Below are 16,870 nucleotides of genomic sequence, written 5' to 3'. Positions count from 1 at the left end.
AAGGCAATAATTCATAGCTCATTATCAAACTCAGAGACAATTGAAAGTGTTTCCAGTGCATTATAACATATTGACATGTTGTAAAGCTACCTTCTTTAGCCCGTGCAAGATTGTCTGTCCTAATTGACTGGGCATTTTGTCAGTCAGAGATTGCAGGCTCTGCATTTGCTCATGCAAGAACAAACAGGTCTGTGAAGAGGGAAATGTGGGTAATGCTTCAGTATCTGAATTTCTGATGACTGCTGTTATATGGTTCTCTATGGCAGTTTTCTCATCCTCTTGGATTTCAGTTGTCTGCAAGAACTTTTCCAAAGTCTGCATGTTGTGAGAACCGTGCCTCAAGATACTTCAGTTCAGAATCTTTTCACCGGAGTTGTTGATATGATATGATACGGTTTAAGGGAGGATTTCAAAAGTGTCTGTATAATACTCATTTAACTTGTTCATTTGTCAGCATGGACAACTGCTAAAGGCATACCTGTGGATCTTAGGATCTTCCCATATATCCAGATAGGGTGTGCATCAGTGCAAAAACAAACTTACCGGGAGAATTCCAGTATTGAGAAGGGTTTTATGAAGATTGTCAACTTCTCTTTCTTACATTTTACTGATTGGCACAAGGAGTGGTTATTATTCTGTTTGAGAGACTAAGATACAACAGTGGTATGGATTTTGGTCAGTAAAGGAGGACAGAAATTAGAGCTACAGGTACAGTCAAACAGTGCTGATAGTTTATGTTGAACATAAGAACCACCATTCACTTCAGAGTACTAAGAAAGGAGGATGTGTGAAATGTCTCATCTGCAACGTTTGCAGGCCTGGAAAAAGAATTTTGAGTAGCTGAAATTCAAGTAGTTGACTGGTAATAAATAAATAAAAATAATTCATTCATGGGGTAGGACCACTACAGGGGAAATTATGGTTTCTACGCCATCATTTTATCCCCTTTTTGTAAAAAAGGTGTACCAACAGTTACCTTCCTTTGCAGAGCATTTGGAAACAAAACTGCAGAAAGCATTGGATGAAATCATTACTTATTAGCTCATAAGGACTATTAGCAGAAATAGTAGATCCATGCAGTGTATGGCACAGAAAACTTCATGTTTTGGAATGTTTACATGTTTAAAAATTCAGTGCTTACAAGTTAATGAAGTGAGATGGCTGGCCCAGTTTCTCCTGATGGGAAGAGGAGTCATCCTGTCTCTGTAACCCCTAACATCAGTCTCGCTGTTGTCTGTTCAGAGGAAATGTCCTTTTTACTGAAGAACTGATACACATGAGGAAATCCTTATAAAATGCTTTCTGCGAACAAGAATTTACAGTAAATTTATAGCCCTATTACAACTAAATGAAAATAATCCAAACAAGCACAAATCACCATGAACAAGCATTCAACCTCTTCAAATAAAATATAATTCCAGTAATTCTGGAAACTTTTCACTTTGCTGCTTTTATGCAGCAACATTTCCCTCTTCTAGAAAGCTTTCCACTAAAACCAGATTGATGCTTAAAACATAAACAACTCCTCTTCCTTTAACTCAGAAATCCCAAGCCTTTTCATAACTGAAATAGTGGAGGAGCCAGGGGCTCCATGGAGTCCACAAGAGGCCTTACTTCTGCCACTTGGTTTTCCATGAAAAGAAGTCAGCTGCTGCAGTACATGCTCTAAAATACTCCATTTAAGAAATATTGGGATGAAGACTGTAGAAAAGCTTGACTAGAATAAATAGATATAACCTCTTGTGAATTTGCTATGGTATTCCTGACTTAGCACATGGAGCTGTGTGCTAAATAAAATCAAAAATTTGGTGGTTCATTCTAACTTCTGTTGCGTGAAGCTGCTCTGTTGTTTTGTCACAGCTACGGCCCTATTTTCTCTCCTAATTTGTTGTGCTTGCTCAGTGAAATTGAATAGCACATCATTTAAGGCAAGTCTCGGAGAAGTTGTTTTGCCCTGTGCAAATGGCTTTTTCCTCCAGATGTGACAGGCAGTTAAGAGCTGCCTCATTTTTTTCTTAACCCTTCTGAATCATCTTGAAATCTTGTTGATGCTGTGGCTGCCAGAGTGCTGTCGTTCTTGCCCCATAGCCGATTTTCTCATGCCTGTAAGCTGTCATGCATGTCAGTCACAGCATGCACTGCACAGGCTCCTTTTATAGGTTGCTTTGGTTTGTTTGGTTTGCTTTCTTGTCTGTTTTAACAAGGACTGAGTAAAATTCAGGAGCACAGCAGCCCCTGGGAGATGTCACTGCTGGAAGCTCCTGCGGCAACTTGGCGCCAGTGAGAGCGCAGCCCTTCGTGTTTGTGGCCGCAGATGTCCCAGCCTTGCATCTTCAGCCCAAAGCAGTCAAGAGAACCTGTACCCTGGCCATTTCCCTTCACCCTGCTTGTTTCATTTGGGAACACAATGAGCTGTCAAAATTTCCTGCCTTGTTTCCACAGAATCCTTCCTTTTGCTCTGAAAGGGATTATTTATCTAAAACTGCTAATAGCATAAATTGTCCGAACAATTGTTTAGCTTGATTTTAAGGTGGAGAGCAAAGAGATGTAAAGCTCTGGTGGACTGATGAAAGTTGCCCTCAAAGTCCTCTGTCAAAATGACAAAAAGAAAGTCTGGTGTGTTGCCATGAATGGCCCTCACCTCTTGGACATTAAAAACCGTGTGATATGTTGTACCTCTGGTGCAATTCCTATTCTTAGTGTCTCTGTTGAGTGTACTTAGATGTAATTAAAAGTAATAGGGAAGTATGTAAATGTTTTCAAATATGTGAGCCAAGAAAAAATGGAGGAAGAGAGGTGTGGTTGATTTAGCCCGCCATCATTTCCTAACTAATCTTCCTCTAATGATGGGGAGAGAGACTAGGTGGCACCTGGTGAAGTATTTTGAAATAACGCATTCATGAGGTAGAGCTACTTGATAACATCTTTGACTCATCAGAAACTTGCCTTCCCTGAGGATAAAGTTAATAATCATAGAATATAAAGATTTTAGTGGCTTTTTCTAAGTGATCAGAGATGCAGATTTATTGTGCATATAGATTCCTATAGTGCTAGAGACAGCCCAAACTTATATTATCTGTAGAAAATGTAAAATAGCTGATTGGAATCATCAGTAATTTGCCATGACTTCAGGTCCTTGGCTTTGCTAGTTAAGTAAAACTCATTCACATTTCTTACTAATGGCATCATTACCTCCCTTGCTTTCCCTCTCTTTGCTGGAATTGCTTGTCTGGATAGTGTACGTAGGAGTCTGAGTTGTCCAGTCTTTAGTTTGATGTGAAACATCAGCAATACCATGAGAGGAAGCTGGACTATACCAGTAAGAGGCAGGTAGCTGGGCCACAGAGCAGTTGGGGCAGAAAAGGCGACGGTAGTAGTGAACTTTATTTAAAATAGTTTTAGCTCTATGTACCCGCTGTCTCTCAGCTTTGTGTTATCATCAAGTATTGCTAGTGCTTTTCTAATTCTTTGTCGAGATCATCAATAAAAAATCTTTAGGACCATTCCCAGTATGAGTTTTCTAAAGATCATGGAGTTCCCAAGAAAAGGTTTCCTTTCAGTGCACCTTGTTATCTTCTAGTATTTTCAAACTTCAGTTTTTGTACTCATCTCTTGCCTTCTCTTATATGTTTGACAAAGTCCATATGGTTGAATTGCACTACAGTATTGAATTTTTTCCTCTTGTCTAACAGTTAGCTGTTTTGTTTGAGGTAATTAAGTGTGTCGTATGGTTTACTTTTGGTAAGCCCACATTGTGTTTTCTTCCATGTTCCAGTTGTCTACCTACCTTTAGTGTTCTCTTCTCCAAGATCTGGGGTCATACTGTTGAGATCAGAGTTAGGCAATCTTTCCATACGTAACTGTGTATGATTTTGTTACTCTCTAGTAATGTGGTACCTCACTTGATCTAATAGATATATTATTTCATGTCAAAAGAGAAAATCAGTCTTTCTGGGTTTACAGTATTATGTGTCATGGATTTTTTTTCAGATTTTTGAAGTTTGAATTTCTCTCTTTTTTTGAAAGTATCTGTTAATTTAGTCACAAGTGACATGTTTATCAGTGTGTTAATGCAGGGGACTATTTGCTGCTTCCTGTTAATTCATTGGTGCCTACAGAAAAACAAAAGCCTTGGTCAAGGCATGCTCTGAATTTACACTCGTTCTTAATTTGCTGATGCCTGTGTTAGTAACAGGCTCAAGCCTGCCTAATTTTTTTGAGTCTATATAATGTGTACCATATGCTTGCCATTCTTACTCTTTCTGCACACACCAGCCAATCTGATGAGGCTACCTGTGACAGAGAGCGATGCTTTTAAGTCTGGGTGCTGCTTTATGGGGCTCTGGCACATGGGTGCTGATGAATCTTGCTTTGGTGTTTTACAAAGTCTCCAGCTATTTGCTCCACCCTTCTGCCCTTTAACACGAGTATTGCAGGGAAATACATTCATATACCTTCATTGCCACAAGTTGCATGTAATTTTAAACTGCTGATGAAGGTAGACCTATGGTATTATCATACCTTTGAAGTGGAACAGCTGAAGAGTAGGTAGAGGTTTGCACCTGCTGCCTCTGCTATCAGAAGGGGTAAGTGGGGTCAACAACATCTTGAGTTGTTTTGAACTGGTTCCTTAGAGTGAGGGGTTGGCAAGTGGGAACTGAGAACAAGGAACACATGTTCTGTCTCTGGAAACAAAAATGCTAAGCGAAAAGGTGAGAGAATATAGATTTGTATTTATAATCAAAAGTGACTGTGTTTGAAATATTCTTAATTTGCATGCACGCTCATATGTCTTTCATACCTCTGAGGACCCCTAGAAGGCATGGAAGTTTTTCTCCACCTCAAATATTTACCTTAATAATTCTACTTGGCTTTCTTCCCTTAAACATAATTGTAAGCATATTTAAAGTGAACATTAGATAGAAAAAAATAGCAGCATCTAACTAGGTCCTTCTTTTACTCTCCAAGATGTTTTCTTGTTTTTAAACACAAGCAGTAGAGGCCAGGATTAACAGCCAAATTCTTAAGTTATTGTTGTTTAGATGCTATATTTGTATATCAGAGGAAGGACAATTCAAACTAATTAATTCACAATTTCATTGCAAACTTTGAGAGAACTACAGTAGAGCTGTGTGAGGACGTGCAGAGGGTATACTTTCAACACTGTGGCCTCTGTTTCTGTAGAAGAGGAACTGGTATAATGAAGAACTAGAGTACTCTAATTAGAACCTCTAAAATCTCCAGACTTCATCTTATTTAAGAATTTTTAATATTTTGGTCTTGTTAATTGTCTGTAAAGAAACAATTGCATTGCACTATTTAAAGTTTTGGAAATATAAAAGTTACATCTGCTTCCCACTACTTCCTATTTACTTGGAGAGAGGTTTTGTAACTCTCCTGAAGAGCATTTTTCTCCTTAGATTAGTTTTGCCTATTTCATCAATATTACACAGTTTAGGTCAGGAACTAATCAATCTAAATTGCCTAGCAATACTAATTCTTAGTATTGTTTTGTCACTTTATCATATTTGAATATATACCCTAAAGCTCTGGAGTAATGCTTATCTAAGAACATCAGGTTTCACTTACATAGAGCAGCTGCAGTGTTTGAGGAGAAGGCTTACATTTTCTGGAATGCTCAAAGAGCAGAAAGTAGAACAAAAACAAACAATCAAGCAAAAAAAACCCCACAACACCCAAACCATATAACCTTAAAAACAATCTTCATACTCTTTTGGAGGGACTTTTTCATCACCTAATGATTTTGAGACCAGTCCCACAACTTTGGGGGTCAGTTGGATTGTGAGCCTAGTCCAAGGTTGAGACCTTTGTGTGTGATGCCATGACAGTCAGAGTTCAACTGTTCTTGCCTGGGAAAAAACCAGACCTCTGCACTACTCCTGAAACAGTGAGAGTCTGCTTGCTGGGCAAGCAGTAGGATAATATTGTATCATTTCATCCCAGCCAACAACGAAGGGTTTTTTGTGTCTTTGTTCTGTTAAGAGGATCAGCTGTAGTGCTTTACCCAAATTACTCAGGGATGCCATGGAAGATGATTTTTGGACCTTAGTTTTCCCACTGGAGGAGTGTAACGTCATCACTTTGTACAAAAAATAGATTTAGATCTAAACAGCAGAGAAAGACAGCTGTCCCTCCTAATATCTCTGGGGATTTTGTGTTTTGCAGGAGATGCACGGGTGAGAGGTCAGACAGGGGTTCTCTCTGAGCGCCGTGGCTCCTACCCATTTATAGACTTCCGTCTTCTTAACAGTAAGTGCAACCCTTTCTTCAGGTCTGTATTTAAATTAAAAAAACCCTAAAAATCTCTGTTTTAAGTATATGAACCAAAAAGTATCTCATCTCGTACGTATCTGTAGTTCAGCTGTCTTCACACACTCAGCATTAGTAATTCTATTATTCCCATCCAGCATTTGGCTGTGAAGTGTTTTGATTGTATGAATAGTGTCCATAATGCTGAATCCATCAAGTGTAAATACAGTAGGGCCATGGGGTGTGCTGAGCGGGGGGAGAGGGGGTGGTTCAGAATTAAAAAGATAAACCGCTGTGTCCTTTAGCCTCTTAGACAACAGTTGGAACAGATTTATGTGAGTCTGTTATCCGGTCATATAGAATTGGCACAGAAGGGGACCATGTGACAGCACTGACCAGTGGTTTACAATAACATTAATTTTTCCAACAATTAGAACCCAATCCAAAGCCCCATGGAGTCTTCTCATTGACGTCAATGGATTTTGGGTCAGGCCAGCAGTGAACATCTGTTAAAAATAATCTTAACCTCATTTTGATTGAAGTTATTTTGCCACTGTTGTAAATAAAGAAGGGCAAATCTAAAAAGAAAAAGAATAAATCAAGACCCTGTTGGTTTTTTTTCACCTGATGTATTCTCTATACTGATGCAAACCCATTAGGCAGTGTGTAAAAAAAAAAAAAATAAAAAAACAGTGACCACTTAGTCTAGGTCCCTGTAACATTCAACCTGGATGCTGTGTTAACTTCAGTGTTAAGGCACAGGCAGATCTTGATTTATCCTTGTGTACTGCACAGACCCCTCTGTGTAACCTTTGAAAAAAAATGTTATTCACTGTCTTCATCAAAACAGATTGAAACTCACAACAGTTTTAGGGATGACACTTTTAAGCTTCTAGAGATTGTGCTTTTCATTAAAGATTAATTATCAAACCGGAGTTTCAATTCTGCTTTTTGTAACTCTGTGTCTGGGTGCCTGGGGAAGGGAAAGGGAAGAGGGTGGCAGTGGGCAGGGAGGAAGCCCACCACAGGGTGGGAGGGCTAGCTGGAAGTCAGGAGTAAAGAGGAGCTACTAGAAAGGGGAGGACTTGGGCTCTGATGGAATGCATTCTTGCATGCTGGCAAAGTTACTGCCACCCATCAAAGTGCTGCTATCGGTAAGACTGATAGAAGGTATTTTCTGGGTCATAAGACCATCAGAGGGTTTGCTATGGCTGAGGTAGAAAGACATCAGGGGTAAGATGGGTCCATCATTTTTCCCAGGACAAAGGGAATAACTTACTTGTTAAGCAGAGCTTTGAGGATAATTTAGTCCTGACTCACCATTGAAAACCATGAAGGAAAACCCAGTTTAGGCTAGTGGGAAATAGTACTGGTCATGCCCTTATAGACTGAGAGAAAATAAAGCACTTCTTTTTATTTGTGAAGTAGAGGTAGATATATGTTCACACAAGTCATATATATAGTCACACAAGTGTGACTAAATTAATTATTTCTTTTTTATTTTGATACATACACATTATTTAAAATTCCATTCATGTGTTCTTTCCTCTCCATGGTTAAAGAAAGCAAAAATTTTCCAGATTTTTTTTCTGGCAATAGCACTTTGACTTTTATCCCCTGTAGATGAATCCTGCCATCTTTCAGATCCTGTCGGCTTCTGGGAAATGCTGGTGCTTTCCATGGGCTGTCTAGGGAGACATCTGTGGTGAGGGATGTACTGGTGAATACTCAATCTTTGATCATGCAAGGAGCAGGGCCCTCCACATAACCCCTCTACCATAATTGCTGACCTTAAAAGCGATGCCTCTTTGTGTGTACACCTCTGGTCTGACAGAGGTGGGGCACCTGGGGTTTTATGTTCCTGTGCTCTCTGTCATGGAGACCTCTGACTTACTCTTTTTACTGCTTTTCCATAATCTGAAATCTGTGTAAGGAAAAGCAGTCATCTTGATTTTGGATTTCTCACTGTTTTCAGGTTTTTACGAATTTATACCGTTTTTTGTCTAAAGAGTAGTGTTGGCTTAATTTTTCAGTACAAAATGAAGTGAGATTTCTAGACATTTGACTACTGATTTTGTAGATGGCGAGTGCACTGGGCCTGACTCACTTGGTAAATGCAAAGTAAATGTACAAGTAAATGAAGATGCTCAGTGTGAGAGCATGCAGACATGTTTTGCCAGAAGTAAACAGGCTTTTATATTATTTGTTCATCTACATCTGTCTGTTAAACCCAATTCTGCTGTGCATACCATACAAGCAGCAAAAACCATGGTGCTGCACATCCTATCAAAAAGAGATAGATAAAAATGTCACTACTGCAGACTTTTTTTGAAAAGTGCCTATCTAATACTTGCAGTAAAATTTTGTCACCATGTTGTATTTGTTTGGGGGCAGCAACTGTATACTGAAAGCTGTTAGAGTAACAGAGGGATGAGGAAGAGAATATTTTATGGGAAATATCCTCAGAAATTATAAGCAAATGCAGCATAAACGTTACTCCAGCCTCTCACTAATAAGTTGGGCTTGAATAGTGATTATTCCCTCTATCATCTGAAAAACTATTCCAAATAACAGTACCAGCCTTGTTTTAAAATAAGGGAAAACACTGAAGCTCATTCTTGAACAAAGTTGACATTCATTATGAAAATTGACATTTTAAATTAAAAATACAGGGCATTGATACTTAATGTCAGACTAAAGGTTACTAAAATGTAACTTCTTTTAGCAAACTTGCAGATTCAGTCAAACTAGAGGGTTTTTCCCTTCTGTGTCTAATAAGGGTTAACACTCACTAGACCATATCTTTTGGTTTTTTCTGGATTCCTGCAGTAAAGTCACTGTGTAACTTAAGACACCATTAAGTCTTTTGGGATAGAAAAACTTCCTGCTCCCTAAAAACGGGATCTTCTGTAGCCTTAATCAAAGCCAACTGGATTTATGTTGGCTTGTTGCTGTTTGAGCTAATGTCGTGATGCCATCTACACATGCTTTCAGTGCATCTCTGCAACATATAGAAAGTTAGTGTTACTGCACCTTGTCTGTGCCAGGCTGTCAGGACCGTGAGGATTTTGCAGGATCCTGTCTGAAGGAGATGCAGGGCTTTAGTGTCTTCCTGTCTTTTCTCTGCCTCGTTGTGAGCTTTCCTAGGCATAGTTGCACCAGTGGATTTGGGGACTCTTAAGATGACTCTGGAATACCACACTGAATGTAGAATATCCCTGTGTCACCAAGAACACCTTGGTTCTGTATTGTGAGGAGCAGATGTTTCCCTCATTTTCTAGAGTGAGTCCCTGCAACCTCATTTTCTAGAGTGAGTCCCTGCAACCTCATTTTCTAGAGTGAGTCCCTGCAACTTGTAGGGACCTGCATGACCTACCAGATACTCATTTGGATTGATGGTATTGAACCAGAAGCTTGAGGGGAAGCTGTGCAGCAACTGCTCTCCCGCAGGAAAGCTGCAGCAGCCGATGCTTGGTGTCAGCCCTCTGCGAAGACTCCCCAGGAGATAAGCGGACCGTCCCTTCCTCCGTCCTGCTGTGATATAGCAAGCAAAGCACCTACTCTTGATGGCCACTGATAACTCCCAGTAAAAAATAAGCTCAGCATGACAGACCTGAGGCTTCAGGTTCACTAGGATGCTTAATGAACAAGTATCAGACTTTACAAACTCATAACCTTTTTAAAAGAGGAGAAATTTTGCCCAGCCCTGTAGGTTTATAGGAAAGTAGAGTGAGGGTTTCCTCTTCAAGCAAATAAGGTAGTGGTAGAAGAAGAGACTTAGCATTAGAAAATTACTTTCCAGAAGCAGTAAGGATGGAATAGGCAAGTGTTAGGTGCCCTCTAGCAGCTGAATGCAATGTATAAATGATATAAAATTGATTCCAAACCAAACCTCACAAATTTTAGGAAAGTTTGACTCCGAACTTGGTGCTCAAGCTTGTAACTGAACCTAATGCAGCTTGAAATTAATGATGGCACTTTATTGGCGCTTCTGCATTTCTATGAATTAAGCGAACCTTATTGTGTTCACAATACAGAAAAGGAGTTAAATTGAATATTTGCGGGTAATAACTTAGAATTTGAAACACTTCTACAGTGAAAATTATTCCCATTTTCCTTTTAGCACAGTATAGTTTGGATTTGAGAAATAAAGGAGCATAGCTATGGTAAGCAATAACTTAGTTCTCTAATTCACAAGGTTGCTCAGTGAATCACTGAACCAGATTCCACCACTGACTATTATGTATTTATTTAAATAGATTTCATTATCTCATGATGGGTTTTGTTAATGATTGTGATGGTACATTTTTTCATTGTGTTAAGCAAAGGTTTGAGGGAATTCCTTATGATAAATCTAGTCTTGCAGGTAATCATGCAGCAATAACCAAGACCTCACCCTACTCAATTATGTTAGACATTTTGTTTTATTGCCAGAGTCAATTAAGGAGAGTAACAAAATAACATAGTTTAGGGCTGAGATGAGTAACTTATTATTTACAAATTTGCTTGTCAGGCTTTTAAGTCAGAAGGCAAGGAGATTCTTAAGACTTAAACAGTGATTCACCAGTTCCTACCTTGTTTATGCTAAGCTTTTCTCTGGATTGAATTTTTGCTTGCAAATGACAAAATTATAAGCCTTTAATTGACTATATTTAATTCACTTCTGTATATATTGATCTAGGAAAGTTAACAAGGAAAGGGAAAGGATGTAGTATGTGACCTGCAAAGTGGAGTCTCTATACCCAAATCGTGACATCCAAAAAGATTTTTGTTTTCTTACACCTTGCACAACAGGAACACAGAGTGGGATCTGAAAATATATATAAAATGTCAAAGCAACTCTGTAGAAGCTCCAAAGGCATGTGTCTGTATTACCTAGGATCTTGATGTTGTCATGCAGGCAAAAGTTGATTCCAAAAGAACCCCACCTGCTTTAAGCTTAGCTTGGCAAATTACTTTAGTATAGATAATATACTTTTAGCACAGGATGGTGATAAATGGTGATATTAATACCATTCAGTCTCTGTCCTTAATTTGATGTCTGAGTCAAGCAAAATACCCTGTTTTTCAGTTTGTTTCCAAATAAAATGGATTCATCACACACTTTTCAGGCATGTGATGAATTAGGTATTGGAGAAATGAAAAGTGTTGTCAGGATTAGTAAGGGAAGATATGAAGTCACAAAGAAGTCTCCATCTCAGAAAACCAAAGTCTGTGGACATTTGAATCTGTGGTTTCTGCCTGTCTCCAGAAGGGTCCATTGCAAAATTTGCATTCGTTTTTGGGTTTGGATTTTGAACACTCCAGGGCTTTCAGGTAGGGCCCATCTCCAGGGAAAATAAAACTTAACCACAACCGCCAACCCAAAACTGAGCCATCAAGTAACCTGAACCCAATTGAGTGAGGTTAAAAAGAGTTTGGTTAACTGTCTTGTTTTGTTGCTCTTGGCGAGAAAAAGAAGTGGGAGTGAGAGATGCCTTTTTAGGTATTTCTTACCCAGGTTAAATTAGGACATTAAAAGTTTTGTGAGGAAGTTTCAAGGGCTGATTGGATTACTTGGATCCCAACCTAGCCAGTGGAGATGAGTCCAAAGTTCCAGATGGTTATTAAATTAGAAAGGGAGAGATCATATGAGGTCTGCATTATTTCTACATAATATCTCCCTTAGTTCCTTATGGATAAGCACATCCCTAAGATACTCATCAACATCCTATGACACGTGGGCTTCTTGACTGGTTCGCTTGTGTCTTGTTTGAATGGGAAGAACATTTCCAGAGCTGGTCAGCCTGTGGCCTTGCTATCAGTTACCTGTTCAAGGAAGAGAAATCAGAATTCTTTTAATGTTTTAGCACCAAAATTGTTCTTTCCTACCGACACCATATTAAAAAATTCTTCCTGTCATTGGAATTCAGTTTAGTTCACCCTTTTCATCAAATAATAGCAAAGGTTTTTTTTTTATTTTGTGGTGGTGTTTGCATTTTTAAGTGTTTTTTGCAAGTGCTGCTATCTGCAAAATTTAATAACAGGGTTTGATTGAAAAGTATATTCTACTTCCTGCCATTCATGCTCCTTGTTTAGCTTTAATTCTACATTTGCAGAAAATGAAACCCAGAATGTAAAACCGATTGATGCACATGCCCTTATATGCTAGTAAAATGCATCAATTTGGGTTATGAATGCTTCAGGAGAACTCATGAGAGCAAAACAAACATAAAACCTAGATGAGCTTCACACACGAAGTCTTAGCGAACACTGACCTGATTACACATTTGTAACTTATTTTTTTAGTACAGATTTGGGATTCAGTTAACTGAGAATGTGCCTTTAAAAGTTTCCAAATGACCCATTCTGCTACCCCACCTTCTTTTCCCTGATTAGGAAAGGGAAGGATGTACTGAAGATAACACTGAGGATACCTTCCAAATGACCGGAGGAAAAGAAAGAACAAGGAGAAGGGATCATTAAGATGATAAATGAAAGTTGGGTTTGCTGTTATTACAGGTTATGTTGTTTTTTCTCCAGTGTGGGATGTGAAAAGGAGGAGGGGATGTCCATTTCCTTTAGAGAAACTATAATCAGCTGTAGAACATTTGCAGTTTTCCGGAAGAAAAGGGTCCTGACTGTGCTACTGTACAAAGATTGAAGTGGCAAGCCAGTTCATATTGTAGTCTTAACAAGTTTGTGAAAAGAGAACTCAACATGCCATTTCTTAAAACTTGGAGGAGGGCTTAGTAAAGAGCCAAGAGTTTGTTTACATAAAAATGAGTGATGGCCCAAACAAGACTGCAAATTGTGAAGAGAAACACATCTAAATTAGTCTTAAATTTGGATTTAATCTATTCCTCTTTCTGTTTTTATGGCAAATATACCGTGTTACCTAAGTGGTCTTTGAAACCCTAATGTCTCCGAATTGGTGTAATAGGATTGTTGGTATATAAGTTGGATTACAGCATAATTCTTAAATTCTGTGTTCTCTTTCAAACAGTATCAAAAGAATATATTTTGGGATGGGGAGAGACTGCATGACTAGTGTTCCCTCAAGATGCCAGCAATTGTGCAGGAACTTTAGGAGTTGGAAACGGAGCTGTTACAAGCCACCATTACTCAAGTGAGGTGCAAAGGAGGGAGCCTCCAAAGCAGGTGACCTAGAAAGTTGGTGTCTCAGAAACCTCTCACACTAGCCAAAGAAACAACCAAGTACCTCCTCTGTAGAGAGGGCTCGCATTGGCTTTGTGCACTTGTGCCTGTGGTTGATTAATGGAATTTTTACTCAAAGCAGAAAAGTTTTAAAGTTGTTTTGTTATATTTCTAATTTTCTGCTTTTCTCTGATGTGTTTCAGAATCCCGCTCTCACGCTTCTACCTAGCTGAAACAAAGTTTACCCCTTTAAGTGAAAAATAAAGTTGCAACCCATTGAATAGTGGCAGCTAACGGAGAGCACTTGACCTCTAAATTGAATTTATATCAGAAGTCAAGAACTTGACTTGAATATTTAACATTATAGACGCAAGTAAAACGAAGTGTCTATAACACACTTCTTTGGATTCCATATAGTTTGTGAAGTGTCGTGAGGATTTCTGGTTAACAAAGATTTCAGCACAACACTTGTTTATTGTAGTAGTGATGATACAGTTGCAAGGTGTTCATCTCTGTCTTCTTAGTGCAGTGACCAGTGTATATTCAGATGGTAAAATTGACAAAATCTAATATTTTTGAATCAAACCTGTTTGTCGGTTTCTTACACCAGCCACGGATGATGAGAAGTACAGCTGGGATATTCACCTGAGCTTCTTGGTCCTTCTCGCACTAGACCTGAAAGCTTTAAGTACAGTTTCTTCCACTAGGTTCTGGTGCTTTGTGCATTTTCCCAGACCTTTCTTCAAAACTGCAGTGTTTCTTTCTGAATCTCTTTGACATGAGGTGAAACGTGTCAGGAAGGCCTAGACAGTGCAGAGAGAAGAGGTTTTCTGTTCTTCTAGTTTGCCAGTGCTTTCTCCAGATTCAAATTTAAAATATTAAGTTTGTCATTAATTTTTAGATTACCTTGGTAAGGTACCTGTGTACAGCTACCCCTAGTAATGCTGCTGTTGTCTTTTGGATAGTATGATAAATCCATAAGTGTTAAAAAGAGATTAGGAAGGCACAACAACTCTTTTCTACCATCATTGCTAAGCACATCTTCTTTATACGAAAAATTCATCAACCCAGCATGCAATGAATATGCCAAACAAGACTTCAGTACAGAGATCTAAATGAATGGCATGGTTTTACATCACAAAAACCAGACAAACACCAATTATCCTCCTAAGTCAATTACACATCTCTTGGGCTCTTAAAGGAAAGCTGTCTTACCAGCTGTCAAGCCAGGAACCAGTGCAGAAATTACCTCCATCATAATGTGTAGGACCAGAGACAAACTGTTTCCCAGAGTCCTCACTGTTTGCAAACTGTCTGGACCTTAATTGCAAGACTCATCCTCTTCACCTTATCTTCCAGGTATTTTCAGCACTTTTCTACCAATCCTGCCTTGACTCTTCAGGCATACAGTGCTGTGCATGGAATGCCTTTGCATCCTGGAAAAGGTATTATAATTGTATGAGTCAAAGGCAGCTTCCTGAGGACCTGATTTATTCTGCATCCTTTTGGAAAGAAGAGAAAAAAACACTTTCTGAATCAGTTCGCTTTTGAAAATTAATAAACCTTTTGTTGTCCACTCATATTGTACACTGAGATGCAATAAAGTAAAAAAAAAAAGGCAATACCATGAAGTAAAACTCAGACGCTTTATTTAAATGCATGACCAAGTTTGTGTGCTTTGAAAGAACAGTAACAATGTAATGTATATCTGGTGTAGAGTTAAGTACATCCTTGTCCAGATTTGATTTATGTGATCATTTCTGGATGTTAACTCCACCACTGTTAACATAACATCTGTCATTTTTATATTCATGCTGCCCATGGGCACGCACTAGTGCATCAGCATGAAAGAAATGTGAAAGAAAACTGGTAGCAGTTCCCAGTGCAGGAAACTTATTTCCCTGAAATAACAGAGGTTGGTGTGTAGTGAGCTGTAGATCATTTTAAGGCAAGAAGATCTGTGTAAGTGGAGGAACTGTTTAGGAGAGAGACACAGGCAACCATTGATTCCTGTAGCTTATTAACCTCTTGAGGGCCTGGGCAGTAGCGACATCAGCCATGGTTCTGGCTGCTGTGCGTATACGTGATGTGTCTATCAAATTACTGAAATAAAATGCAACCACTTCTGTCGCCTGCTAAACACATCAGGAGATACGCTGTGAGCTCAGGCTGCCTGGGCTTTTGAAGGTAGAAGTTGAACTTTGTGAAAAATGCTTGTACAAACGGTTCTGTAAACATGTATGTAATTCATACAAGATGTCCGTGTAATTCACACAACAATTTTGGTCAGTATACAAAGAGTTTCTCCAACCCCTGTGCTAGGCAGTAACTCCATAGCATATGAGAATGAGCATCTTTTAAGAGACACAGATAATGGAGGTTTTTTAGGTAAACAAAACATTCAGAAGTTACCAACTGATTAGAGATAAACACAGTTCTCAAGGGAAGTTTTATGGGTATAAACAAAGCATTCTTGTTTGTCTTTCACGGTCATTTCAAAATTGCACTTAATTACTAAATCCTTCCAGTGTGAGCTTTGCAACTTGTGTTCTTTAACTAGATACAGTAGCCTGTGTTTTAGTACCATAGTTTCATAGTTGAAGTTTCAGGATATCTGCAGTGGTACTTTTGTTCATTTACTTTGTAATACAATTTAACCTAGAGGCACTGTATGACTCATATCATAACTTGTCAACATCAAAATTTTATATTTATGATTTAAACTGAAATTTACAGTTGTCAATAAAGTAATATGTTCAGTGTGTTACTGTAAAGTCATTCATATAAACCCTTAATTTCATCTTAAAACTGTATTTTGATTTTGTGTCAGCTGGTGGGATCCCATCTGGGGGATCAGGTGCGAACGGCTGAGCTGAGGGCAGAATTTAACTGTTTGCTCTTGGCTGTTTGCCTTTTGCTCTTTTTTTTTAATCAGCCTTTTTTCTCTCCATTTCATATGGTTGTGCTTTTCTTTTTTGTTAGACACTGATCTTGGAGGAGAAAGAGAAATCTGATGAGATTATACTAGTTTGAGGTGTACTGTGCTCAGAGAGGGGCAGAGTTTTAGTCCAGTTTATGCAAGACACCATCATAATAAGGTATTTACCTGTACATTAATGCGGATGTCAAAGTAATCTATCATGGATCATAGCAATCATCTGATTAGTCCTGTGATTCATAGACAAATCGATTATTACTGAAATGACCCAAAGGATGTGATTTAAACATGATATTCTTTTTAGTCAACCTCCAGAGTTTTGCAATGTGGATAGCCTGAGTGAGGGATTCAAGCTGTTCTGTCAAGAGCCCAGTTTTGAAAATACTTTTCTGCTGTTCTTTATTGGTATTATGAACTTCTTCCTTATGAATGAAAACACAGAGCAACACATTATTGTGGGTAATCTTTTTTTTACATAATACAGCGCATCACCTGAAACATCAAGTCATGTTTCAGAGGCACCTG

The 16,870-nt window shown here is 38.7% G+C and overlaps 1 protein-coding gene across 2 annotated transcripts in view; it reads left to right on the top strand.

The window, feature by feature from the left end:
* Nucleotides 1-16,870, top strand: part of PDE7B (phosphodiesterase 7B) — a 176,360-nt gene that overhangs the window by 132,178 nt on the left and 27,312 nt on the right. For both annotated transcript variants that reach the window (XM_032681637.1, XM_032681635.1), the window contains one exon: nt 6,187-6,270. In XM_032681637.1, the coding sequence (XP_032537528.1) occupies nt 6,187-6,270 (84 nt within the window). The remainder of the gene's footprint in view (nt 1-6,186; nt 6,271-16,870) is intronic.

This window comes from Chiroxiphia lanceolata, chromosome 3 (assembly GCF_009829145.1).
Source record: "Chiroxiphia lanceolata isolate bChiLan1 chromosome 3, bChiLan1.pri, whole genome shotgun sequence".
In the NCBI taxonomy this organism is placed as follows: domain Eukaryota; kingdom Metazoa; phylum Chordata; class Aves; order Passeriformes; family Pipridae; genus Chiroxiphia; species Chiroxiphia lanceolata.
The sequence above is the reverse complement of the archived record's forward strand: the minus strand, read 5'-3'. Positions and strand labels throughout refer to the sequence as shown.